Below are 25,348 nucleotides of genomic sequence, written 5' to 3'. Positions count from 1 at the left end.
GAGGCCCTCAAGGCAGGCTCTGGAGTTTCGGCCACCAAGGCTGACTTGAAGCGCAAAATCGACCCCAGCAGTGGCAAAAGTCGCAAAAAAATAAGATCTTCGGAAGAGGAGAAGGAGCCGGAGATGACTCTTCCAAAGACTGAACCGGGTTCAACTTCCCCAAGCGAGAAAAGTACTAATACCAGTCGCACAAATGCCGATGATACACTCAGCTCTGTAACTACCGAAATGAGTACGGATCTATCTTTCCTAAGCGAGAACAGTAGTCTGTTGGATGTGTCACCTATTCCAACCGCCAGTGAGGGCACATCTCTTGCTTCGCCAGTTGTTGAAAAAGAGCTTGCTGATCTGCTCTGGCTTGACTCGTATATGAAGGACATCGAGTCGCCTTTCAACTTGTAGTCTTACCTGCTGGCAGCGCATGGTTTCTGAAGAAAGAGCGAGTAGTGAACAGACTAAGGAGAAAAAAAAAAAAAAAAGGAGGGGTATGAAGATGGAGAGAAGTAGGCATTGGATGGACAAATATTGAGTGGATAGGTATTTGATGGCTACCTACCGAGGTTTTGAGTTACAGATGTACCTATTAGTGCCTAATGAGTGATTGTTGCAGTAAGGAAAATACCTTCTAGTAGCTGATATTCGCGAGATACAAGTATAAGGAATCATGATTCTCTGGAGGAAAACAAGGCAACAAAAAGGGGATACTCTTTGTGGGAGAAAGTTGGTATTCTTGACAAAGAGAGAAAGTATAAAAGAAAAGCAGTGGTCGTTAGGGGGTAAGGTTGGCGTTATAGATTTTTGCTTTAATTGATATGCTTGATATAAACATCATAAAACAATTCTCTCCATTCAATCATCGTGATTATATCACTTGCGCCTATCTGTGAATGCCAGCAACACTTTCTCGCCCGATCCAAGTTCTCGTTGTAGCTGTGAAAGTTGATTGAAGCAGAAAACAAAAGACACGTGTGTATTCAATTTTGTATTGTGTATGTTCATGTACTTGCATAGCTGCTCCTCTCTCTCTTGTTTGGCATGCTTGGTGTACATGAGATGTTGGGCCACAGTTAAGAAGGAAATAGAATAAAAGGGGGGTGTTATGACCTTAAACACATGGCTTAATTATTCCACACACTGTTATTATGCTATATGTGTTATTGTAAAGGTGGTTATACATATACTATATATATATGTAATGACTATACTGATTATACTGCATTTTCATTTTGCGTCTCAGTCCTTATTAGTCAGCGGGGATTATGCTGTAAGCGGTTGTATTCCACCATTGGTTCTAAGAATCTGGTCTTCGGAATAAGACAGGATGCCATATTCTTCATCCGAGGTCTCTTTTGAGTATTCAAGTAGGTATTCACACAATTCTTTTTTTTTTTTTTTTTTTTTGTCCAATAGTGAAACTACAAGCTGGGAGAGTTTCTGCCTATCAGGCTACAGTTTAACACTCTCTGCGTCCATCTCTCAACCCCACCCTCTTCTACATTAACGGCCTACTGGATAGAGTAGTACTACTACCTATTCAATTGTCACTTTGTCGTTTCTATCATTTTATTGTATACGTGTAATCGGTATCTTGGCTGTAATCGGGTGGAGGCGCAGGCAGCGAGTAAACTTTTGCCAAGAACCAGCTCTATTTGCCAAGGCTGTTGTAGCCGCATGTACTTTGCACTCCATACAGGCACCCCAGCTGTCAAGTCCATTCCTCTTTTCTTTCTTTCTTTCTTTTTCTTCCCACTCTTACACGGCCAAACAGCTCTCTGCTGTGGGTGTACCTGGACACGTGCGAGACCCAAGGCAGGAGGTAGAGCACGTGTTACCTCAATCTTTGCCCCCTCACAGGAGCTACTGCAAGTGCGGAGAATCAGGATCAAGCCTGGGCTGTGGACAGCGTCGACGTGGATGGGGACAAATGGCCGACTAGCATGTTTCGTGATTCATGATTCAAGGCTGCTTACGAAGTGAACGGCACGAACTAGTCGTGCGCGGAGGACAGGCGGTGCTGTTGTTTTCTTTTCTCTTCCACGGGGCATGGCACCCCCGCTCACGCATACCGCTTCTTACCAGTGGTGCCCCGTAGCTATTTGTCCATTGTCACCTGCAGTATGCGGCGTACAGTATGTAGTAGTATTGATGGCTCCGTTTCGTGATATCCCGGCATGTTGGACACTGCTTGCACACTCGTATTGGGGACTTACCAAAGGGGGGGCTCTGTTGAGCAGAGTCGCCATATACGGCAGACTGGCTGCTGCTGAAAGCGGCAAGTTAAACTTTGAGCACATGCTCTCAAACTAGCATCTGCTAGCTCTGAGAGGCTGCTGGGCTTGGCAGACGAGCATTGCCCTTTTTCTCCTTGCCTCGTTTTTTCAATTGCGGGGAAGACGGAAGAGGAGTGGAGTCGAGCAGAGCCGAGGGTCTAACGCTGAGGAGAGACGACGGTTGGGTGGCAGAGCTACATGTTGCTAGCCTGCATTTGGAGGGATGGATGCTTATCTGGACCTGCTGGAGCAGTGCCGCCGGCCGTTGGTCGCTCGGGCCTCGATGGCTTGAAGCTAAATGGTCGGGACCCGGAAGAGGGCCAGGACTGGGGGGGTGACACGGGCGATCGTTTGTTGTTTGTTCACGGCTTGGGTGGCGGGTGTGGCTGCGTCAAGGTTGGCATGAGCATGACTGCTGTATGCTGTAAGCTGGAGGCTGAGCACCAGGCCCCGCGGGATCCGTGACGCTGGTAAGAATACGACAAGGCGCCAGGGAGCGCCCTCATTGTAAACAATCGAGTGCCGAGCAACACTCCATATTCGTACAAAGCCATCTGCAGCGATAGCTGGGCGTCTGCAGGGGCTCCTATCCCGGGCGGGTTGATGAAGAAGGGGGAAGAAAATTTCATCATTTCAGATGCATGTGCATGCATGCAATACGCGGTGAGCGCCAAGTACCGGTGACCTGTACGGTGCATGGAACTTCTCGGTGACCGCGAGTACTTGTACACGTAAGACCATGTCGCAGCATCTGCAAGCTGGTGACTCACGCTTACTGGGCAATTATGCAAGCACTCGGATCTCGGGGGCATCCGTACAAAGCAGTAGTAGCAGCCTTGGCTTCTAAAAAAAAAAAAAAAAAAAAAAAAAAAAAAAAAAAAAAAAAAAAAGATGACAAACATACGCGTGCTTGCCTGAGCGTTTGTTGCCATCGGGGCTGGGGCCTCTGCGGGTTTGACGAAGTACTTGCGAGTTGCATGTCACTATTGATTGCCGTTGACGCAGGCTAGCGCACAGTGCAGGTATGTTGACTCGGGCAGAGTTGAGTTGAGCTCGACCCTGTGCCTGTCACTGAACGGAAGGTGAATCGAAAGGGAACTGATTTCTTGCCGGAAGCAGAATCAGGCCAGGCCAGGCCAGATCAGATCAGACAATGCTACTCGGTCGCGGGCCCCGTGATATCAAGATTACTAGTTGGTGCAGCGCAAATCGCATCAGCCAATGCGCCGATCAGCAAATTGGGTGGTGCCATGCCGTGCCATGATGCGAAATGCTATGGACACGGAGAATCCCGTCCGCAACCTACGTATGCACTACTAACTGCTTGCAAGCAAATTTGCAACAGGACAAGATAAAACAGAAAAAAAAAAAAAAATCAAACAATAATACTTTGCTAGCGCCGCTGCTAATAAAAATTTCAACAGCCGGGTCACACGACGACAAGCCCGTCCAGCCCTGCTGGCCCCACTGCCGATTGCCTGTCGATGCGGTGATGGTTCGTGATGGCGGCGTCGACGCACATTAGCACCAACTTACGAGGGAGAGCCCCCAGAACGGGCAGCGGTAGCGTCGCCAAGCGATAGCCATGTACCGACGCCGTCTCCGATTTCAGCCCCGAAAGCTGCGCAAGAGACAAGTCCCGCGCTATCACCGCCTCCCCCTCTTTGTGTTGTGCTGCAATGCGGCTTCGCTCTCCTCCTCACAGCTCCAGCGGGGCAAACCAGACATGCTGCCCTTGTGCCCTGTGGTCCCCCCCCGTCAAGCGCTTGGGGGGCGAAAAAGGCAATTTTTTTTTTCCCCTGCTACTGTAGACGACGGTTGATGCCTGACCTTGACCTGGCCTGATTGCGTCCTCTCGTGATTAATCTCTTGCATGCCCGACCCGGCAGGCCTCCAGCTGCAAATCCCCGTTTGCTTGACCTGATCGCCCGGCCATTGGTGCTGTCGGGGATCCAGCATCTGCTACCCGTGGCTTGGCTGTGGCTCGTGTGCCCAATCGTGTGTAAAGCAGCCGGCCATCGCCATGTCGTCGCCGTCGGTGGCAGCAGCAGCAGCGATGCCTGTCGCCACAGCATCTGCCTCTGCTTCTGCTTCTGCTTCTGCTTCTGCCTCTACTTCTGCCTCTGCTTCTTCTACCTCGCCGCGACTGTCCTCTTCTCCTCATTCATCCTCATCCAGCGATACCGTCACCTGTGCTCCCTCTGCATTCTCGCCGTCGTCTGGCACCGCCTCGGCACTCGACAGTCACCACCACGCAACGGTCCTAGAGCGGCTAGTTTTGAACGGTACGTTTTGTGCATCGATTGCCCAGTTTTGCTGCATGCCTCACCGAGCCGAGTGCTTGCTTGCTTGTCCACGCACTCTCCTCTCCTGTGCGACCATCGCCATCATCACCATCCAAGACAGGGCACTACAGTATCCGTCAAACGTCCTTGCCTCGCATTCCACATCCCAAGACACCAATCCTCCTCCTGATCCTGCGTCATCTCATCTCACCTCCCCTTGCACTGTACTTTTTAGCTTTAGCGTTTTTCAGCCACCATTTGTGGCCAACAGCTTGTATCGACGACTAGCTTGATATGTCATTGCGATACAAGCTCCTCGCCTTCCGAGACATGCATCAGCTGGTACTTAGCGGTACATAGCTTCAGGCTTGGCACCGCGAGGCTCCTCACCTCCACTGGGGTACGGAGCAGTACATGGCAAGACAACATCTTGGCTTCGCCTCTGCAACCTCCCCCAAGCATCCTTCTATATTCCTATTCCTATTCCTACTCCTATGGCCCTGCCTATTTCTTTCCCTCTATTTTCCTAAGCCGCCCTCGCTCAATTGCTTCTTTCTGCTCTTTATCTCATCGCTGTATGTCCTGTCTCCTTCACTGTTTTCCCCGCCAGCATCTATTAATGCCACCCCATTCTCCTCTATTACTGAGCAGCCGGTAGTCCAGCGCTCTCTTCATCTTGTCTGCCTGGATCGTATAGCTAGCCTTAAGCTGAGGCGGCGGTTGTTGAAGCCACTATACACCCACTTCTCTATTAGCAGAGGCTCATACATCGAGAGCATCAACATTGGTGTGTTTTGCTTGTCGGGCATTGCTGCTCCCCCGCCCTGGCCTCGTCTCATCTCACATCATTTCATGATTTGGTTCGTTTCATTCATACTTTTTGCTTGCTACGCCTTTAGCATACTTCTCATCACAAGCTTCAATGCTCAGCACTAGTCGCTCTAACCGCTCCCCATCCATGTTCCATGTCACTTACACCGCCCCCGTCTAACCCTTTTGCTACTCCCCTTTCGCTCGGATACATTAACCTTGGCGGCATATCGTCGATAAAACAACAAGGTGCTGACGTCTTCTTTGCCCGATCTCTCAGACGCTATAGATCTTACTGCCGATTCTAATCTCGGGCACCGGCCACCACCACTATCTTTATCAGCAGAAGAACAGAACACCACCTCTTCACTGCCGGCTTTTTCAGTCCCAGAAGCCATTTCCTCCGCTGCAGATCCTGACACTGCCATGATCTTCTCAGACTTTTACAAAGGGCGACGGTCTCCTTTATCTCGGCTCCGTGGGCAGAGCCCCCAACCCTCGGCAAACTCACCACCTTGGCTTGTTCCTGAATACATAGACCTGTTTAGCAAGGACAAGTACAGGCAAAAGGATACTATAAAGAAATATCTGGCCGCCAAGGTGAAGAACAATTGGAATTTTCAGTGGTCACCGCCCCGCAAATCTAAAGCCAACGTCATCGAGAAACCCTGTGACACAGACGAGGAAAAGAAACCTTCCGTCAAGGAGTCCGAACCCCAAGCGATTAGGGTTGATTCTGCTAAAGACATACGGGATGATGACGCCGACGCCGAAGCCCACGTTGACAGCAGTGCATTGAGCGACAATGCTTCAGATCACGAGGACGTGGACGCAGATAACAACGACGACGACACAGACTCCATCTACAGCCTTGTCTCCGAAGATCCCGTAAACTACCGTCCTCGTATGGACTGGTATTCTGATCTTTCTGAAGACGAAGCTACCATTACTTCAGTAATTGAGGGCGCTGATTGCCCAGCCAGGACTTCAGCCTTGGAGAAGAAAGCACAGCGCCGGAGGGCTGCCCGAGAGGAAATGGCTTGGAACGAAGGTCTAGCGTGCTTCCAGGCGCGGCGAGATGCTTGGACCGGTGCAAAGATGGCTCGAGTGCGCAGCAAACCAATTGCTTCGCCTCCGGTATCTCCTCGCTCTCGACGTTTCTTCTTCCGCCGTTCCATATCAGGGTCGCCGCCTTCATTATCTTTGATCAAGTCCAATTCCCACGCTGATAGCCGCTCAGGCACAGCCTCAGACGCGTCTTCCCTAGTAAGAGACGATAAGGATCTCAGCAAGCAAGGCTCTAAAGATTCTGACCAAACCCCCGACCGCCTATTCCCTGTCGAGACGCTACTTCCTATCCCTCACCCGATTCTCCCCCCTACCAACGGTTTCCGAGCTTCTATTACCCCAGCGATTTATCTAAGCCTCTACGACAAGGTTATTCTCAATAGCCTACAACCATCATGCCCCATCAACTTATCCGACATGATCCGTTCTTGCGTTATGGGGTGGAAGCGTGATGGAGAGTGGCCTCCCAAACCATCGGGTCCCGAACCCACAATCGCTGCAGGCCGGCGTAAGAAGGCCAAGATGGCATCGGGGACTACAGGAAGCTCTATTGGCGTTACCGCTCGCAGAATGAGTCTTGGCTTATTAGGACGTGACAAAGATGACAACGGCATAAGCATTCGCAAGAGTCTTCAGAAGGCTCTTGGTTTGGGAACACAACCGGGAAACCCACAGCATTGATTGGTATATCTGGAAGGGTGATGGTTGCTTTCGTCAGCAGCCTAGATTGGACGAAAAACCGGTCTCCGTAGGCTATACAAGGACCCAAGCGCAGGAAATGATATGTAATGGGAGGCAACGGCGTCTTGAGAAACTGGAATTTGCCATTTGGCATCATGAGTCTTGGGTGCTTTTTGTTTATGGTGTACAGATATCGCTTCGTGCGATGGCCTCTCTTATATACCCCATTCAGCGTTTTCACTTTGGCAAGGAAATGGCACTGGATGGCTATAGCAGATCATGTTTTTTTCTTTTCTTTTCTTTTTTTTTCGTTTTCCTTTTGTTGGGACTTTGACTTGGGTTATGAGAAATGAATATTTACCAGCGTCTCTACAGTAAGCCGCGATTTAGCCTTTTTTTTTTTTTTTTTTTTTTTTTTTCATCATTGAATATGTGCCACGAGACAGTCAAGTTGGAGAGTTTTAAAGTTTTTAAGTCTTAAAAATTCCTCATTGGATGGATATTGAAGAATACTTGGTTACGGCATATCCTAAAATTGCTTCTTTTTGACATTTCTCTAATATTCTCCAAACTCTACTCTATAGGCATATGAATAATATACAAACCAAATCACTCACATTCGTTTCCAAATAGCTTGGCGTGAGGATCCTTTAACAGCACTCCCACGGCGGTGACCAAATCATCTAACAACCCTCTAGCATATCCGCCCCAGCTCTCATAAGTAACAATTTCCAGAGTCAGTTTGTTGCTATTATCGTGGACGAATGCTTGAATCTTCCACTCGCGCAGTGGCTCTTCGTGGGGGTAAACAGTCTCCAAACGGCCGCTTCCTGCAGCAGCAAATGCCAATTCTTCGACGTGCTCGACGTCCTGGTGGACAACGGAATCAAACCACAAGTCTGAAGCTCTACAGCCGCCGGTCGATAGCCAATCTGTGCCGCACACGGTTGCTATCTCAGCGAGGCTGATGCCCTCGTGAGCAGAGCTGGCTATGTGCTGATGCTGGACGCCAGAGAGGACTTCCAAGGCAGTACAGCCTGGGGGGAAGCGAACGCGGACGGGAATGTATTGCCAGCAGGGGCCGGTGACTGCGTTGGCTGCACCGTAAGGGAAGTCGATGTTGCGGCCGCTGACGACTTCGCCGAAGGTGACGTCTCTGAGGGATAGGCGGCGGGCAAGGCACAGGGCCCATGCGGCAGTGGGGAGGGAGGCGACGGTGATGTCGCGGAGGCGTGAAGAGATGTCGACTGTTTGCTGGATGGCAAAATGGTTTCGACGCTGGATGGGAATTTCAGGCTTAAGGACGGTTAGGGAGGAGCCGGAGAGGAGGTCTGTCCAGTAGGGGATGCTTGCTGGCAGGTTCTGTCGAAGGACGCTGTGGACATAGGCGGAGAACGGAACGGTCTCCTGGACGGGTTTGTCTTCGTAGAGGCTTGATAGTTGCTGGAGCATGATGGGGAGACATATTTCATCGTATTGGGCGTGGGATAGGCGGAAGATGAGGCATGACTGGCTGCTCGACTCAACTAAGAACCATTTCACGAAACTCGAGCCGAGTGGTATTCTCGTCAAAGCGTCTAGTTGACAGAGCTGCTTTGCAAACGTTTCCACGTCATCGCTATCTATTGCGTATTCGGCAAAATGAGGCACGAGCTCTTCGAGGACGACGGCGTACCCGTCACTTTGGTACTCTGCGAATACAGTTCGCAAGATCTCGTTGCGCGCGACAAGCTGCCTACAACTCTCTTCCATTTTGGCACGATCTATGGCCTTGTCGAAGTACATGAGCTCGTATCGTGCTGAGAAGCGTGGGAGCTGAGTTGTGCCCTTGACGGCAATTTGCTGTAAGGGGCGTGTAGGGAGGACGTTGCTGATGCGCCAGGCCGGATCGGACAGCTGAGGTGCGATTGTATCATTAATGAAGCGTTGCTTTTGGTCTTCACCTCTAAGACTGAGCAGTGAAAATGGCTCTAATTCTGCGCCCTCGACGGTAGTTGTGTCCGTAGATGATGCGGGCCTCTCTATCTCTTCCATAGCGTTGGCCATTTCGTACAGCGTTCTCTTCTGGAATATCTGGGCCACGGTTAACTTGACCCCCTCTAGCCGAGCTTCTGATACAAGCTTCATAGCTGCAATGGAATCACCACCGAGAATGAAAAATCCGTCGTTTAGGCCAATATCGTCCTCGCTCATACGCAGCACACGAGCCCATAGGCTACGAAGCTTGCGTTGTCTGCTGGAGCTTGCAGAAATTCGGCTCTTGATCACTCCTGCTGGTGGCGCTGCAGCGTTTCTTTCACCGGTAGTATCGACTAATTTGATCCGAGCCGGCTTTCGAGTTGAGTCGTATCTGGCCAGTTGCCCGGTTTTGTATAGTTTACCCTGCTCGGAAACCTTCGAGCCGAATACTGCTTCGAGCCAAGCTGGTGGAGAGACTTCCATTAGGTTAGATGGATCTTCAGAACACTGAATGACAAGCTCTCCCATGGCAGAAACTGGAACGAGTTGATTTGAATCATTGAAATCCACAATATAGGCCGCCTGAACGCCAGGGTATTCCTTTGTTGCATCACTAAAGTCTGCATCAAAAATTACGTTTTGAAGCTGCCCAATATCATCATCAGTCAAGGGCGGCCGAAGACTGCCGACAGAGACCGAGCTTTCTCTGCACAAAGACTGCGCAATTTGTTGAAACTGGTCCAAGACTCGCTGCATCACAGTTACCGAAACTGTTTTGGAATCGAAGCTGGCCATGACAAGGAATCCTCGCGGATCAATAGAACAGACCAGCATTAACGCGTAGGTGTTGAACTTGAGAGCCTCTTGGGCAGCTTCTGCATCTCCAGCCGGGACAAGACAGCTCGCTGGGAGGTGGCTGAACTGAGTAGGATCTTCTTCACTCTCAGCACTTGGGTGCAGCACCAAGCCTGTTCGGAGCTCGCATGCGTCGAAGGCATCAGGACTGAGCTTTCGTATGTGTTGTAAGCCGAAATGCTCGTGAGGTATCTGGTCCACCATTTGCTCTTGGATGGTTTGGAGATAGTCTGAAACAGGAATATCTCGATCTACTTGAACCCGCACGGGAACGGTTGTAATCATTGGCCCTTCAATCTCTTCCGACCCAACGACGGGTGCATTTCGACCGGTCAGCGTCTCCCCGAAGACGACGTCGGTGTTACCGATGTATTGTGATGCCACAAGAGCCCAAGCTGCACGGATAATTGTCGCAGTAGTAGCATTTGAAGCATTTTTCTCTTGTAGAGGCACATATTGCTCTAGCAACGAGTCCGATTGTGGCTGATACCCTTGCCAAGGCAGAGGTGGAAATTGAGAAGGATTGGCGCCATGAAGCTGTTCCCGCCAAAAATTGGCTGATTTGTCCATCTCCAAGTTTGCCAGATATTTAATAAAGTGCTTAAATCCTGCAGGGCGTGATACTGTTTGGTTCTCGTAGGCCTTATTTACTCGATCGACAACCAAGGGCATAGACCAGCCATCATACAGAGCATGGTGAATTGTGAGCACAAAGTTCACTTTCCCTGATTTGCCATCGTTTATAATAGCATAGCGCACAAGAGGCTTTCCTAGTTCCATCGCGTCATTCCTATCATTGACTAGATATTCGTCGAGATTATTTCCAGAGAAGACATTTAATCCTCCCCTTATGATGGCTTGAATGAGACCACGTCCAGGGACTTGCACGATTCGCGTCCGCAATATGGGACTATCATGTTGTGCGATGTCGAAGGCTGTGATTAGCTTCTCAGCCGTAGCAGTGTCCTGAAGCTCCACCACTCTCTGAGCGACATACGCCTCTTTAACCTTGGCGGATAGAGCCATGAGCGCTTCCTGGAGGGGCGTACATGGATACGCATCTTCTAGGATGCTGGCTTCCACGCCGCACAGAGCAGATATCTCATTTTTCGCATTTTCCATGTCCCAATCTTTTTCTAATAATGAGAAGGGTGAGATGTCTTCCACAGAGGACTCCGAGATCTGAGTAGCCTTCGACGCCATGTGACTCAACGTTGGATTCGTGAATATATTAGCAACCGTCAAGGCGATTCCATTCGTGCGAGCCGCAACTACAAGCCTCATGGCACGCAAAGAATCGCCTCCTAGCGCAAAAAAGTTGCTCTGTCTGAAGATTTTTGCATCTGATCCGAGTACTTCAAGCCATGCTTGCTGCAATTTCTTTTCCATCTCAGTTTCCGCCTCTTCTTCTTCTTGAGCTTCAGTCGCTTGCATTCGGCTGAAAATTTCGCGCGGTATCGATGCCCCAATCTCACGCAGCTTCTTCCTATCCGTTTTACCAGACACTAATGAAGGCATATGTTGAAGAGTCACGAAAGCCGCTGGAATCATATAACGTGGTACTCTGGAACCCATGACAGTGCTGACTGTTGTCAAAACAGTTTTCAGTTCCGGCGAGGGATCTACAATGACCGGGTCTACTCCAGAAGTGCCCACGGTAGCGGATTCTGAGAGAAAGGCGACAAGGGAAGGAGCACCGCCATTCTCTGGCTTTATTACCTCTGCTGCGACCTTGATTCCGTTTGGCAAAGAGGCTCGTAAGTGATGCTCGACTTCTGCAAGTTCGACTCGCTGGCCACGCAGCTTAACCTGTTGGTCTTTTCTGCCCACAAATTCTATGGAACCAGAGCCGTTGCTCTCATATCGTACTAGGTCCCCTGTTTTATATAATCTGCCAGGCCGACCGGGGAAGGCCTTGTAGCCAGATTTGAGCCATGTTGGATCTTCGATAAAGACCTGCGCTGTTTTTTCTAGCTCATCAAGGTAGCCAGCACCAACAACTGGACCCTCAATAATAAGCTCTCCAACGGCTCCAACTGGCATGAGGATGTTGTGGTCATCGGGGTCGACAATCCAGGTAACGCCGCCAACGCCTTTACCGATGCCCGTGGAGATGGTAACAGTATTGTTGATCGTGCATCCGACGGTACACTCGGATGGCCCATACGCAATGATCAAGCTTGTGTATTTACTCCAAGCCGCTGCATCACTTGCAGATACTGCCTCGCCACCTAGGCCTAAAACGTCCAGAGATGGAATGATGTCGGCATCCAAGACTCTGGCCACAGAAGGAGTCATGTGGACCATATTGGCCTTGCTCTGACGAATGGCACCACTGAGATCGTTCATCCTAGCTTCCTCAGAAGGTACGCATATCTGGCCACCAGTTGCTAATGTGCACAGCATGCAGTCGATGCTCACGTCAAAAGCATAAGACGGGAAATCGAAGCATCTAGAGGTTGATTTGTAGCCAACGGCTTCTGCTCGAGGAATCGCACCGCTGGTATAATTGGCATGGGTAATAACAACCCCCTTTGGCTTGCCTGTACTTCCAGATGTAAAGATGACGTACATTGGCGTTTCTGCGGGCACTTGTGGCAGGACTGTATTTGGTTGTGATCCTTTGATGCTATCAAAATAATCTCGAGATATTGCGAGCACTTGGCCTCCTTCTCTGGATATCTCTTTGCCAAGCTCGCTCTGAGCTACCGAAGTGATAACGAGGTCTGCTCCTGTCTGCTCGACAATTGTTTGCAGCCGTGCTACTGGCTGACTTGGGTCTGTTAGAGAGAATGTCGCACCTGCTTTCATGACAGCTAGTACCGCGACCACGGTCCACATGGATTTTTCGAAGCATAGGGGGATCCGGCTGCTAGCTTTTAAATTTCTTTGTAGAATCTGTCTGGCGAGTTGTGATGAAAGGTGTTCTAATTGTTGATATGTCAAGGACCCATCCCATGATTCAATCGCAATCTTGTGTGGTTGCTGGCGAGCTTGTTCAGATATGATATCATGCATGCAGCTTTGTATAAGGGAGGGCACATGCTGATTCCAAGTCCATAGCTGTTCGAGGTCTGTAGCGCTGATGATGCCATTCTGATTCGATGCCACTTCACTTTGGTGCTTAGGAGCTACTCTCCTTGCCTCTTCGATGCTTGAAATCGCCTCCGTGGCGAGACTAGGAGGAAAGTTCATCGAATTGGTGTCACCAATGCCATCTCCATCGATAGCCATTGCGTCCGCCTCTGCTTTGATTAGGGCAGCTAGACTTTGTGGCGGTATTGCATGAGTGGTAAAGTGTGAAGCTTCGCGATTCCATATGCAACGAATGAAAGGAAATGCGCCTGGATATCAGCTGTATAGCGCAGGCCACCGAGGCTCAAAGCCACAAGCAAGTCAACCGATGCCATTTCTCATCTCCGATGATGCCCGCACTTTGGAGCCAAGTTAGGCACACCAACTGCTACCAATTACTCACGCCAATACAGTGCTGCGCTTTTTCGGATAAATTGCAATAGCCATGATGCACCAAGTTTCCAAATTGACGCTTGAGATCATGTAGGAATACATGGCGGGTGCGAGGCGTGCAATTATCATGCACGACCGGGATCATGGCCCTCGCGACCCCATCCAGAGTGCCATGGAGGGGGTTTGCATAGCAATGGACTTGTTGGTACGTCCAAAGAACCTTTTCCTGCTCACGGCCTAAACGGCGGATCAGATAAGCAAAAAGAGCCAGTCTAGTGGAGCAGGCTGGGCGGGCGGGGCGTGATTACGTTGCTTTTAGCCTCGTGATGGGGCCCGGGACGATCTGATAACTTTTTTCCTCGTATCGGCAGTTGATTGGTGTTGTGTGACGCAGGTGGGTGGGGAGTTGAGGAGAAGAGAGAAATTGGTGCAACAAGAGGTGGAGGAGGAGGAATGGGGAAGAAGGAAAGAAAAAAGAATTATGCGAATCCGCTCAACGGAGTTGCCAAGACGCGGCATTTTGAGGAAGGAGGTACGACTTCCGCCGACGCTGATCTTTGAAGTATTTGCTCTGGATATTTTGCAAGGCATTAAAGGCATTCTGGGTGTCTCGAGGTGCGCAAAGTCAGAGAAGGGAACATGTCGAACTGAGAGAAATCTAAATAAAAAAGAGCAGATGTTTGTCCTTCTACCCGAGATCTCAGTATACGCCCGCAGACAGTCGTGGTGCCAAGCACACTGGAGTAAATTGTGCATCAAAATCACCTCATTTATTGCGGATACTACTGCAATATACACTAGCTGTCAAGTGCCTAGTAGCGTGGAGGAAATAATTATCTCAACATCTCCATGTGGAAAGCGTCCATCACATGCCAATTCCGGCTATTGCAGCTACACCCCTTCCCCTTGTTCATCATCCACCAGGTGCGGATACTTGTGCTTTGGCCCAGAGCGACGACTACTCTACGGGTTTGGGCCAGGATTAAGATCTGATAAGAAAATTTTTCACGAGAGAGCAAGGGCCGGGACCGATTTCGGTACCTTGTATTTGCCAACAGCGTATTATTCGAGCTTCTGATTTCGAGAAGTGGACCTTTTGGATGCTCTTCCAAGATGAAATCTTATCAGATCATCTGATTACTGGATCTATGACTCTAGACGCCGCGGAAACGCCGCACAAATGGGCTTGGCTCCTGGTAATAAACTCGGCAATTCTCGGATGTTTGGAGAGTTGAACGGGGCTCTGTCAAAATTTGGTAGCTCGTCCTTTAGGCCTGGAAATGGTGTCAAGCTTGGCCTGCACCTTAGATTAAATGATGTACATGAAAGCTAGGCTTGTTCAGACCAACTGAAGCAAATGTTGCAAATAGTAGCTGGAGGTAGTGGGTCTAGGATAAACAGTTAGAATGTAGCGATGCCTATGGTTATGTAGGTTGGCCGTCAACCAGCAATCCAGAGATGCGTTATAGGCCTACCACCTGAGTGTGATTGACGAGAGCCTCAGAGAAGCTACCACTATAGCAGTCTTCACACACAAGACACACAAGTCTCTTGTCCAAAGCCTGCCATAATGACTTCACAATCAACGGCTATTCAGCCATTCTCTACACCATCCACCCAGAAGCTCTCTATTCTCCATGGCCCCTCTGATCCTCCTCTCGTCGATCTGACACTTGGTGAGCTTCTTGAGCTTCAAACGTACCAATACGGCACCAAAGAATGTCTCGTTATTCCATGGACCGGCGCGCGATGGACATATTATGATCTCAACCAGCAAAGCTCGGCATTGGCCCAGTCCCTGTTGGGTATGGGCATTGGAGTCGGCGACCGCGTTGGCATCATGGCTGGCAACTGTGAGCAATATGCCGCAGTATTCTTTGCCGTCGCCAAGATTGGCGCCATCCTCGTCATCTTGAATAACACTTACACGGCAACCGAGGCCAAGTACGGCCTCAACTTTTCAGATTGCAAGGTGTTTTTTACCACAAAGACAATTGGCCGTACAGACAACACTCGGCTGCTGCAGGACCTGCACAATGAGGCTTCTCCGATCAAAGTCGTCATCTTACGGGGGGAGCGCGGCAATTACACGACATATGATGAGCTCGTGAAGGCAGGCTCTCGAAAAAACCATGATAGGCTACATCGAGTCATGAGCAAAGTGCTACCTCACCAGGTTGTCAATCTGCAGTTTACGAGCGGCACGACGGGTTTGCCAAAGGCGGCAATGCTCACTCACCAGTATGCTGAGCCCTCCTCTCTTCCTAATTTTCAGATATTCGGTTGCTGATGTGCTCCTTTGAATAGTAATTTGGTTAACAATTCTCGGTTCATCGGCGATCGAATGCGTCTAACCCATGAAGACGTCCTTTGCTGTCCGCCACCGCTTTTCCACTGTTTCGGTCTTGTCCTTGGACTTTTGGCGATTATCACCCACGGTGGAAAGATTGTCTATGCAGCTGAGGTCTTTGACATTCCTTCTACACTAAAAGCCATCTCAGACGAAGAATGCACCGCTATCCACGGCGTACCAGCCATGTTCGATTCCCTGTTCCAAGCTGAGCTTCCACCCAATTTCAAATGCGACAAGCTCCGCACGGGCATCATTGCCGGCGCACCGGTTCCACGATATCTCATGGAACTTCTGGTAAATCGCTTTGGCATGACCGAATTCACTAGCAGCTATGGCCTTACAGAGGCTTCCCCAACGTGTTTCAATGCCTTCACCGACGACGCAATGACAAGGAGATTGACCACTGTGGGCACTCTTATGCCTCATGCGCAGGCCAAGCTTGTTGACCGTGATGGCAATATTGTTCCCATTGGAGAGAGGGGAGAGCTTTGCATTGCTGGCTACCAATTGCAAGCCGGATACTGGAATAACTCGGAAAAAACCAACGAGACTATGGTGCGAGACGCTGCGGGTGTCCTGTGGCTGCACACAGGCGACGAGGCCGTCTTTGACGAAGATGGATACTGCTCGATCACAGGCAGATTCAAGGACATTATTATCAGGGGTGGTGAGAACATTTATCCTTTGGAGATTGAAGAGCGTCTCATGGGCCACCCCTCCATCTCGCGTGCAATCGTCGTCGGGCTCAAGAACAAGCACTACGGAGAAGTCGTCGGAACATTCCTCGAGCTAGGCGATGGCCATGGCAAGCCTACAGACCAAGAAATTAGAGATTGGGTCCGCAAAACGCTGGGAAATCATAAGGCTCCGACGCATATATTCTGGCTGGGTCACGATGGTGTGCCTGCGGATGTGCCTCTGACAGGAAGTGGGAAAATCCGGAAGTTTGAGATGGCGAAGTTGGGTGACGAGATTTTGAGCAAAATGGCTAAAACATCTAAGCTTTAGATATGTGATATATAGCGTAGAGGATAGAGTGTTTATAGAATTGACTGTAGATGTTTAATATTCAGTAAAATTTATTGAGTTATCCAAAACCATTAAACACCTGAGTCATGTCTTTTGTATATAAGTACACTGAGCTCAAACCCAATATGGCGATATATCTAAAGACAAACATCTAGCTATTTATCCACGTATTTACAACTTTGGCACTAGCCCAATCCTCATTCCGCCAACCGCCTTTTCGTTATCACCCAGAGGGCACAGCTGGAAGAAGCGCTCTCTGTGGCAGCGCACAAATGCGCTACGCTTGTGCGGCAGATCGACAAACTTATCCAGGCCAAAACCATGGATGAGGTCGTACATGACGACTGTGGAGTTGCTGTCTTTGGGCTCGCCCACGACATACATTGTTCGGGGATCGTCAAGGTAGAGATAATGCATCAGGCTACTCCACCAGGCCGACACGCGGTGCGGACCTCGGAAACGAACATCGCCGACGAGGGAATGGCGGCCACGGTCGAAGTCGCCGGCATCGTAATAGCTGCCGAGTCGATCCTCCTAGGGAATTAAGTCAGTATGCTTCATTCTGAGACATTGCAGAAACATGGTACTAGTCTTACCTTGGCCCAGTAAATCTCAAAATATGCAAAGTATTCGTCATCCCACTTGGCTAAAACGGCAACTTGATGCGGGTCAACGTGCATTTTCCGTAGATACTCTCGGTGTTGCTCCAAAGTGCCCGTCTCGTTCCAGCCTTGAGATACTCGAGGATCGTTTTGCCACTCGTGGAATAGTCTCAAATGCTCAGCATCTTGCCAGTCAAGTGATACCATCGAAAATGTTTCTTGTAGATGCGGGATCCATCGACTGTAGATCACAGCGCCTGGAGCTGGCTTGGCGGGCCGAATGGGATGCCACGTCTGCTGGCTGCGATCAGGATCTTGGGGATCGCCGGCCGAGGTGATGGTCATTGTATGTTGGAGAGGAGTGATGGGATACGAGTTTAGAGGGCTCGACGCTGGCAGAGATGAAGGAGACTCCTCAGGGCACCAAACAGGTCGAGGTCCAAAAGGAGACCCGGCGCCTTGCCAGAAAGTGGCTCGCAAAGCCAAGACGACATCTGTATCTGTAGTTGTAGACGGGCCTGGCTTCTCTCGAGGGCGCAGTGGATGATCCGTGGCAAGCGCAACATCCTTCAGCTGCTGTCCCAGGACAATGGCATTTGCTCCCCTTAGCTCTAGTCTGAGTGATTCAGTAGAAGGCCGCGTTGTGAATAGTACGTAAAGGATCATCCACGCTTGCGCCAACGTGGGACGCTCCGTAAGACCATCCCATGATATGGTTGCGCCTGGCGATCGTCTGGCGCGTGCCCAGGCGCTATTGTTCGAATGCGGTGGCAGCTCACTTGATTTGAGATCAATTGGCTCAGTGAAGACGGCCTTGGATGTATGAAGCTCGACGGGGGGTTTCTTTCCTGAAGAGACATTGGGCTTGATTTTCAATTGATATTGTTCTGCACCGTCGTCCCCATTCTGCTGTGACGAGACTTTTTGGATGGAGTATTCGGTATGGTAGGGATGCGGAAGCTTGATCACAGTCTGATCAGGAGGTATTGAAGAAAGAGAAGCAGCAGCCATTGTAGCTCGGCTTTGCAAATTAACAGATATAAAACCAAAATGAGTAAGATTAACAAGAATGAAAATGAAGAACCCGGTGATACCGTAGTACTCAAACAATGGTGATGTATATGGTAGATTGATAATAAAACAGGAGAAAATACAACAGATCAGATAAAATAGGGCATCAAACAGCTACCGCAAGCAAAAGTCCTGTGAGGAAAGAGCTAATGCTACTCGCCAAGTGGCCTCGGCTCTTGCTAATTCAGCAAAAAAAGAAGACTCCGTGCTTTTCCGCTTCGCGCCCATTTTACCAGCTCCTCTCCCAGCTAGAGCATACATGAACATGGACCATACTGCTACAAGTTAACGTCGTACTCTTTGTCTCTCCATCGCAAGTGACGACGGATCTACAAGTGGTCAGCACGCAACGAGCTCGGCCAAGCAATACCTGGGCCCGAACGTATGCATTACATAGCTTGGCGCAAGTGGACGAGCGCTCCGACAAGACACGAGCATAGCCATCAAGTACAGATACAAGGCCTCTGGAGCTCCAACGATGAAACACCAGCCAAAGCTGGCGATGGCCTAGTTCTTCGCTTCACGCCCCTCCCCTTGCTTAGCACGCACATGGAAGACGCAGAGAAAAGCGACGGACCAGCCAGTTTAACCCAGCTTAGCTCGGTGGCCGAAGCGTGAGCAGATTATCTCCCTGATTGATTGATTAGATCCACTGATCTAACCCGCGCTTGAACTAACAGGGTTGCATCAGTATCCCACTCTGCAAATTTTTTCTCCAGTCAACATGAAGCCTTCCATCAGGGGTCTCCGCCCGTGGCCCGGACATGCCATTTTCGGTACTTTGCTTCCCCAATGGCTCGCCTAAAACGACGCAAGCTATAGAGGTTTTGATTCCGTAACGCAATCTGCTGGTTTTCGTACGCTTGGAGCTTCTGGATCCATTCGCAAATGTGGCGCCGCATACGCCAGATCCTTGCCCTTAGGCGGATCTGATAACCTTATTGGAGCCACAGCTAACCTCTTTTCCACATGTGGTCCGGTTGTCGGAGCGGCTAAAAGCGCCAGCTTCGGGCGTACATGATCTGATAATTTCTAGGCGTATTCCTTTGGGAATCTCCACTTGCCATTACGTTTAGTACTTGCACGAGAACATGCCATACTTGGCCAAGACTCTGAATTCGCGCAAGTGATCTACTAGCACGAATACAAGTGCCGAATACCCGTTGAAAGAGAACAAATAGCACTTCTTGGCCATTGCCAGTTTATCTAGCTGCGGCTACGACAGAGTACTGCTTTGCTAGTCGCGTTGTTTATTAGACAACACCGGCTAGAGACCGTTCTTTGAAGATTGGTATCCAGTTACGGTGCACAAATGCAAGTGGGTAACAATCAAATGGTTTGCGGTCCCTTTTTGATCGACGAGCTAGCATGGACAATTTTTTTCCCGGGAGATGATCCCCATCGTCATCGCACTATGTATCAGATTTTCACCATTGCAACTGTTCAGACAAGTCAGAGTACCCATTTTGCGGTAATGAAACGGCACTTCTACGGCACAAAAACGCCATGGGTCTCTCTATTAGTGTCACCTTACAAAACGATAGCCTAACCAACAGCTATGCCGAAGAACCGAGAAGAATGGAGCCTTGGATTGAATACGCAATCAAGCAGTACTGGCATTGGCAGACAAGTTGATTCCACTGCTCGTCGTACTGCTCCACGTAGTATGATGTTGGGACACCGGCTTGGTTCAACCGCCACATCCCGAATATAACGCCAGAAGCAGGGTTTCTCCCACGCAGAGCTTTTGGGCTTTTGATCTATCATGCTAACGGAGTAGGTGGCTACTAATTCGGCGCTGGTGGCTGCAAAATCTCCTCTCTACTAACCTGTTATTGGCATTAAACGTCCAGTTCTCAACGGCCATTGCTGGATCTTAGCGATTGGAAATGCCCCATATGAAGGTGGCCATGACTAGTGTCGCCAGTGACCACCCTCACACTCGATCTATGTTGTAACCCATGTTGGCGGTAAAATCTAGAACTCTTCAGCCTTCTGCTTCCTCTTTTTCCACAACCATTTCCAAGGCGATAAGTAGCAGCCTTGTCCCTACTGATCAGGGACATCGGTTGTCGAGCTCTCAAGTTGCAACCACGGGTCCAGTAAGTAATCGCATTTTCTTTTACATTACCTATATTTGCATATAGCTCTCTGGAGCATATTAATGCAAAATTCACCATTATTCTATGCCTTACTAACATTGTTTTTGTCAAAGTCATGGCTATTACCCAAGAATCTAAGCGCGACCATGTCGATGGAGGAGAGTCTGGAAAAGACGATCCCGATGTCTGCATCGGCGGTCCCCAAGATTCGGATGGGGGAGATGGCGTTGACTCCACGGCGCAGGCTGGTGTGCAGAACATCGAGGCTATCACTTCCGTCTGGACAAAGCATGCGCTGTACACTGCCTTTGCCATGATCTGGGTCATTTACTTCGTTGATACCATGCAGCAAGGTGCAACTGGGACACTTACACCTTGGGTCACATCAGCCTTTCAGGAGCACTCCCTTACTCCCACTGTCAATGTGATAAGCAGCATCATAGGAGGCGTCTGGAAGTTGACTCTTGCCAAGATTCTCGACATATTTGGTCGCCCACAGGGTTACTTGATTTCCATCATGTTCACAACTCTGGGATTAATCATGATGGCCGCCTGCAAGAATGTTGAGACCTATGCTGCTGCACAAGTATTTTACTGGGTTGGCTACAATGGCTTGGATTACTCATTATCCATCTTCCTCGCTGATACAACATCTCTGCGAAATCGGTTCGTTCAAATCTGCCTTCGAATATCGTATATATGAAACAAGACTAACAGAGATTGCTCTAAAGAGGTCTTATTTTTGCATACAGCAGCTCGCCTTATATCGTTACGACATGGCTTTCTGGCCCCATCTCTCAAGCTTTCTTGGAGGGCCCCGGTTTCCGCTGGGGCTTTGGATCTTTTGCTATCATCACTCCGGTTATCACTTCGCCACTTTTCTTCCTCTTCATGTACTATAACAAGAAGGCAAAGAAGCTCGGTGTGATTCGTCCACGGGAGAGCAGGGGCAATTTTTACGAAACGGTGATACACTACGGCCGAGAGTTTGATATTATTGGCCTGCTCATTCTCTCCGGTGGACTGGCAATGTTTCTCTTGCCCTTTAATATCTATTCATACCAGGAAGATGGATGGAAGTCGTCCCTAATTATCGGCCTTTTGGTTGGAGGAGTGGCCACTCTCATTGTGTTTGGAATTTGGGAGAAGTTCTTTGCGCCCATTACCTTTATTCCCTACTCGCTTCTCATGGACCGCACTGTCATCGGTGCCAACATCTTAGCTGCTTCTGTCTTCGTCAGCTTCTACATTTGGGACAGCTACTTCCTCAGTTTCCTTCAGGTGGTGAACGGTCTCGATGTCACTGAATCCAGTTATGTGGCCCAGATCTATAGCGTAGGGTAAGAGATTGGAAGATATACCTTCCATCAGGTTTTACATGGCTAACATCCTAATAGATCTTGCTTCTGGGCTATCCTGGTTGGCCTCATCATTCGCTATACCGGAAAATTCAAGGCTGTCTGTCTCTATTTTGGAGTTCCGGTTACTATTCTTGGAGTCGGTTTGATGATTCATTTCCGCCAGCCAGATGTCAATATAGGTAAAAAAAAATTAGACACCCTTGTTAAATTGTTAGATACATGCCGCTAATCTATGGCTGTTTATTGCAGGCTACATTGTCATGTGTCAGATCTTCATTGCCTTTGCTGGTGGCACTATTGTCATCTGCGAACAAACGGCCATCATGGCAGCAACCTCTCATCAATATGTTGCCGTTGTGCTTGCTATAGAGGCCATGGCTTCATCCATTGGTGGCGCCATCGGACTGACTGTATCAGCTGCTGTCTGGCAAGCCGTCTTCCCTAAGAAGCTCGCCGCGTATCTCCCAGAGTCTGAGCAAGGAAATCTCACGACCATCTACGGCAGCTTAGATGCCCAACTGTCCTATCCGATGGGATCTCCAGCCCGTATCGCTATTCAAAAGGCCTATGGCGATAGTCAGAAAATGATGCTGATTGCTGCTACTGCCGTCTTGTCGTTGGCGGTGGTCGGTACAGCCATGTGGCGAGATATTGATGTGAGAAAGCACAAGCAGGTCAAGGGAACTGTCTTTTAAATTGTTTACGACAAAATAGGCGATGGTGGGGGTTTGTGTCTACGGCTATGTTTGTTTCTGTAGTCTAATTGATGTGAATATATTTTATATTTGATCGAGAAGCATTGCTATGCGAACCAAGTGTAGCAGTCTTGACAATCGTATAAGCGCTGCTGGATATGAGATTAACAAGATTGGAGAAGGAAAGGGGAAGTCTTCAAATTTCTAAGCAAGAGAGTAGACAAATTGGCGACAGAAAAGGGTAAATCTGAAGAAGAAAGGAAGAACGTAAAAGAGAACGTTAAACAACCGCCACAACATATCACGAAGAAGTAAGGAGACTCAGGATGAACCTGAGAAAAAGAAGGTCGATGGCAGAGTAAATGAGTATACAAAGGATAGTAAAGACTAGAAAGAGCAGGAGGATACTTAGAAAGGCGAATTTGAAAGAAAATAGAGTTAAAGTCAGGATATGCGTGTATCCCTTAATGTATACTCTATTTGTATATGTGTTGCATCTAAATCAGTGTGTAAACTCCTCAAACGCCTATAGAATATCTCTCTTCTATCCATCTCTATATCTAAACTCAACGCCTCCAGTAATTAAGAAGACTTTGTCTCCAGTGTCTTGACATCAGGTTGTTGGTTTCCCAGCTGCATATAATCCCAGCAAACTATAACACCATTCATTAGCACATTGATATGTTTACTGAAAGGGGTAAAAACAGAGGTCGCGCGGATAACTTACTCGCCCAGCCCAAGTCATCTCTAAAATACGCCTCCATTACTTCGGGCCCGGTAATAACGCCAACGTCAGGCCCATATGCAACGGCATTCTTGCCCACCGCCAGGCCAATCATGGGTGGAATTTCTTGCAGCTCTTGGAACTTTGGTTGGTGACCAACAACCTGCTCTAGAACGCTTTGGTGAATATTGTAGGCGATATAATGTCCACCGTGCATGGCGGCGCCGCAGCGCTTGATACCTGACCATTTAGTCACATCACCAGCACAAAAGTGTGACGCGGCGTTGGGAGTGCCAGACTCGAAGCTCATGCTGAGGAAGAGGCAGTGGTGTTAGTTTGTGCTTCTCCAAATAATCGACTGGGCAGAAAGGCTTACTTGGGTACAATCTTGACGAGACCTTCGGAATCAGTAGCCGATGATGGTAGATATGAAGTTGTCGAAATGCTTTTGGAAATAGCCATGATGACTTGGCTCGCAGCCATTCGATGTCCATTCGTAAACTCAACTTCATACTTTGACGAACCGTCAGGGGACACGACCTTGTTGGAGCTAACCAGCCGGTGGTTCATCAATACTTGGACGCCAGCTTCCTTGACCATTTCCAAGGCTTTGTCCTTGCACTCATCGGGGAGCGGCTCAGATGACATGAGCTTGTCTCGCGAATGAACCAGAGTCACCTTGAGATGAGGCTTGACCAGTTTCAACTCAGCAGCCATCTCGATGCCAACAGCCCCGCCCCCAACAATGACAACGCCATCTTTTGCATCGTCAAGGGCACTAATTTGCTCTTCAGCCTCAATAAGATACTGCTTCCGAGTCAAAGACTGGGGCACTACAGGCCACACTCTTCTCAGGCCGGTGGCGGTGACGAAGTAGTCGTACTGGTGGGTGATGGCTTCTTTGGTGGTGGAGTCGACAATGGTAGCTGTCTTGGCTTCGCAGTTGACGCTAGACACCGAGCCCTGGACGAATTGAACATTGGGGAGTTGTAGGCCAGGAATATCTTGAAACTTGACCCAGGCCTTCTTTGCATATTCAGAATCGGCCAGAGCTAGTGGTGATCCAATCAAGTGGTCTACGGAGGCTGCTGTTAAATGCAAAATTCGGATTCAAAGCATGCAGATGCTTTAAGAAAATAAAAAAGGTAATTAAGCGGTAATTACTTACAGTAGCCATCTCGCTCATCGGCAATGGTGATTTGAAAGTTGACCTTGGGCACGCTAGGATGGTGCTGGTACCGCTCATGCGCCATGCGTGGTGACAGGCCATGACCCAGATCGAGCAGATTGACGGCCGCAGACAGGCCAGCGTAGGAGCCGCCTGCAATGAAGACCCTGACGACAGGGGCAGAATCCGGAATTGAGCCCATAATGGTCTGATGTGGAATGACTGAGCCTTCAGCAGCAAATTGACGAGACGGAGAGCTGTGAAGAGGACGGAGCTGGAGCTGGAGCTGGACAGGGCTTGGGGGACTCCGGCTCAGACGGTCGTTTATCTGCGTTATGAGAGATGGGCGGGAAAACGACAATGCAAAAGGCAAAGTATCGCTACAGAGGGTGGTGCGCCAACGGATGGATGGCTCAGACGAGGAGACCAGCTGAGCCGCGATGTGCCGACGAGCTGCCCGAGCAGAGAAAGACGCGCCGATAGAGGGACTTGGCGACTTCAACGCAGCCAATGGCACCGAGCAATTCATTGTCGTTCTTGCTGCCATTCCATTCGGTCTAGTACGAGCACCGCCTATTGCCAAGGTTCAGTCCTGCGGCGGGCCCCATTAGAGCAACAGGATCTGCAGAGTCCATTCCAGGGGGTGTAAACAATACGCAACAGGACCTCCTAGTTTATATCTGGTAGGTGGCCTGCAATTCCCCGAGGACTGAGTACATGTGGGAAGGGCGTCTCTCTCGAAATCTTATCAGATCCGAGGCCGAGGCCGTGAGAATATGAAAACGCCGGCCCCACGAGCGTCACGGAAGCCGAACGGTCCACCTCGAAGACCGAGCAAAAAAGCAAG

General features: G+C 49.5%; 8 protein-coding genes across 10 annotated transcripts; 4 read left to right on the top strand and 4 right to left on the bottom strand.

The window, feature by feature from the left end:
• Positions 1–279: 279 nt before the first annotated feature.
• On the bottom strand, positions 280–1,473 carry TrAFT101_010147 (uncharacterized protein; the record flags this gene model as incomplete). The annotated part of the gene is made up of 2 exons (XM_066128858.1): positions 280–428; positions 1,461–1,473. The coding sequence occupies 2 exons, from the start codon at positions 1,471–1,473 to the stop codon at positions 280–282; spliced, it is 162 nt and encodes a 53-aa protein (XP_065984983.1).
• A 2,680-nt stretch (positions 1,474–4,153) lies between these two features.
• TrAFT101_010146 (uncharacterized protein) lies at positions 4,154–7,822 on the top strand. 3 transcript variants are annotated; one of them, XM_024908014.2, is made up of 2 exons: positions 4,154–4,555; positions 5,646–7,822. In XM_024908014.2, exons 1-2 carry the CDS (start codon positions 4,294–4,296, stop codon positions 7,112–7,114), a joined length of 1,731 nt encoding a protein of 576 aa, XP_024760910.1. In that variant the 5' UTR covers positions 4,154–4,293; the 3' UTR covers positions 7,115–7,822. The 3 variants fall into 3 exon arrangements, with proteins under 3 accessions (XP_024760910.1, XP_065984981.1, XP_065984982.1); XM_066128857.1 differs by lacking the exon at positions 4,154–4,555 and adding an exon at positions 4,908–5,342; XM_066128856.1 differs by lacking the exon at positions 4,154–4,555 and having other exon boundaries at positions 4,908–7,822.
• TrAFT101_010145 (NRPS) lies at positions 7,611–13,514 on the bottom strand. The gene has a single exon (XM_024902481.2). The coding sequence runs from the start codon at positions 13,160–13,162 to the stop codon at positions 7,724–7,726; it is 5,439 nt and encodes a 1,812-aa protein (XP_024760911.2). The 5' UTR covers positions 13,163–13,514; the 3' UTR covers positions 7,611–7,723.
• A 254-nt stretch (positions 13,515–13,768) lies between these two features.
• TrAFT101_010144 (putative NRPS-like protein biosynthetic cluster) lies at positions 13,769–16,828 on the top strand. The gene is made up of 2 exons (XM_024900038.2): positions 13,769–15,637; positions 15,704–16,828. The coding sequence occupies exons 1-2, from the start codon at positions 14,967–14,969 to the stop codon at positions 16,755–16,757; spliced, it is 1,725 nt and encodes a 574-aa protein (XP_024760913.1). The 5' UTR covers positions 13,769–14,966; the 3' UTR covers positions 16,758–16,828.
• Positions 16,792–18,576, bottom strand: SAT14 (Putative O-acetyltransferase sat14). The gene is made up of 2 exons (XM_024906650.2): positions 17,375–18,576; positions 16,792–17,312 (listed from the first exon to the last, which is right to left on the bottom strand). The coding sequence occupies exons 1-2, from the start codon at positions 18,389–18,391 to the stop codon at positions 16,950–16,952; spliced, it is 1,380 nt and encodes a 459-aa protein (XP_024760914.1). The 5' UTR covers positions 18,392–18,576; the 3' UTR covers positions 16,792–16,949.
• Positions 18,577–19,557: 981 nt separating this feature from the next.
• MFS2_2 (MFS siderochrome iron transporter 1) lies at positions 19,558–22,710 on the top strand. Its single transcript, XM_024899984.2, has 6 exons — positions 19,558–19,765; positions 19,819–20,553; positions 20,667–21,219; positions 21,285–21,893; positions 21,951–22,093; positions 22,164–22,710. Exons 3-6 carry the CDS (start codon positions 20,669–20,671, stop codon positions 22,607–22,609), a joined length of 1,749 nt encoding a protein of 582 aa, XP_024760915.1. The 5' UTR covers positions 19,558–19,765; positions 19,819–20,553; positions 20,667–20,668; the 3' UTR covers positions 22,610–22,710.
• A 481-nt stretch (positions 22,711–23,191) lies between these two features.
• Positions 23,192–24,703, bottom strand: TrAFT101_010141 (uncharacterized protein; the record flags this gene model as incomplete). The annotated part of the gene is made up of 4 exons (XM_024900004.1): positions 23,192–23,262; positions 23,337–23,644; positions 23,710–24,409; positions 24,502–24,703. 4 exons carry the CDS (start codon positions 24,701–24,703, stop codon positions 23,192–23,194), a joined length of 1,281 nt encoding a protein of 426 aa, XP_024760916.1.
• Positions 24,704–24,941: 238 nt separating this feature from the next.
• TrAFT101_010140 (uncharacterized protein) lies at positions 24,942–25,112 on the top strand (the record flags this gene model as incomplete). Its single annotated transcript, XM_066128855.1, has 1 exon — positions 24,942–25,112. One exon carries the CDS (start codon positions 24,942–24,944, stop codon positions 25,110–25,112), a length of 171 nt encoding a protein of 56 aa, XP_065984980.1.
• Positions 25,113–25,348: the final 236 nt, after the last annotated feature.

Source organism: Trichoderma asperellum, chromosome 6, assembly GCF_020647865.1.
Source record: "Trichoderma asperellum chromosome 6, complete sequence".
NCBI classification, from domain to species: domain Eukaryota; kingdom Fungi; phylum Ascomycota; class Sordariomycetes; order Hypocreales; family Hypocreaceae; genus Trichoderma; species Trichoderma asperellum.
Note: the sequence above shows the minus strand (reverse complement) of the source record. Positions and strands in the feature narration are given on the sequence as shown.

Bases quoted from the DNA above. Each gene is read 5' to 3' on its own strand.
- TrAFT101_010145 (XM_024902481.2), bottom strand. From the start codon at position 13,162: ATGGCTATCGATGGAGATGGCATTGGTGACACCAATTCGATGAACTTT.
- SAT14 (XM_024906650.2), bottom strand. From the start codon at position 18,391: ATGGCTGCTGCTTCTCTTTCTTCAATACCTCCTGATCAGACTGTGATC. The intron at 17,313-17,374 runs GTAAGACTAGTA...TTAATTCCCTAG, and splicing joins TTGAGATTTACTGGGCCAAG to GAGGATCGACTCGGCAGCTA.
- TrAFT101_010144 (XM_024900038.2), top strand. From the start codon at position 14,967: ATGACTTCACAATCAACGGCTATTCAGCCATTCTCTACACCATCCACC. The intron at 15,638-15,703 runs GTATGCTGAGCC...TCCTTTGAATAG, and splicing joins GCGGCAATGCTCACTCACCA to TAATTTGGTTAACAATTCTC.
- TrAFT101_010146 (XM_066128857.1), top strand. From the start codon at position 4,970: ATGGCAAGACAACATCTTGGCTTCGCCTCTGCAACCTCCCCCAAGCAT. The intron at 5,343-5,645 runs GTGTGTTTTGCT...CCGATCTCTCAG, and splicing joins CATCGAGAGCATCAACATTG to ACGCTATAGATCTTACTGCC.
- MFS2_2 (XM_024899984.2), top strand. From the start codon at position 20,669: ATGGCTATTACCCAAGAATCTAAGCGCGACCATGTCGATGGAGGAGAG. The intron at 21,894-21,950 runs GTAAGAGATTGG...ACATCCTAATAG, and splicing joins GCCCAGATCTATAGCGTAGG to ATCTTGCTTCTGGGCTATCC. The intron at 22,094-22,163 runs GTAAAAAAAAAT...TGTTTATTGCAG, and splicing joins CCAGCCAGATGTCAATATAG to GCTACATTGTCATGTGTCAG.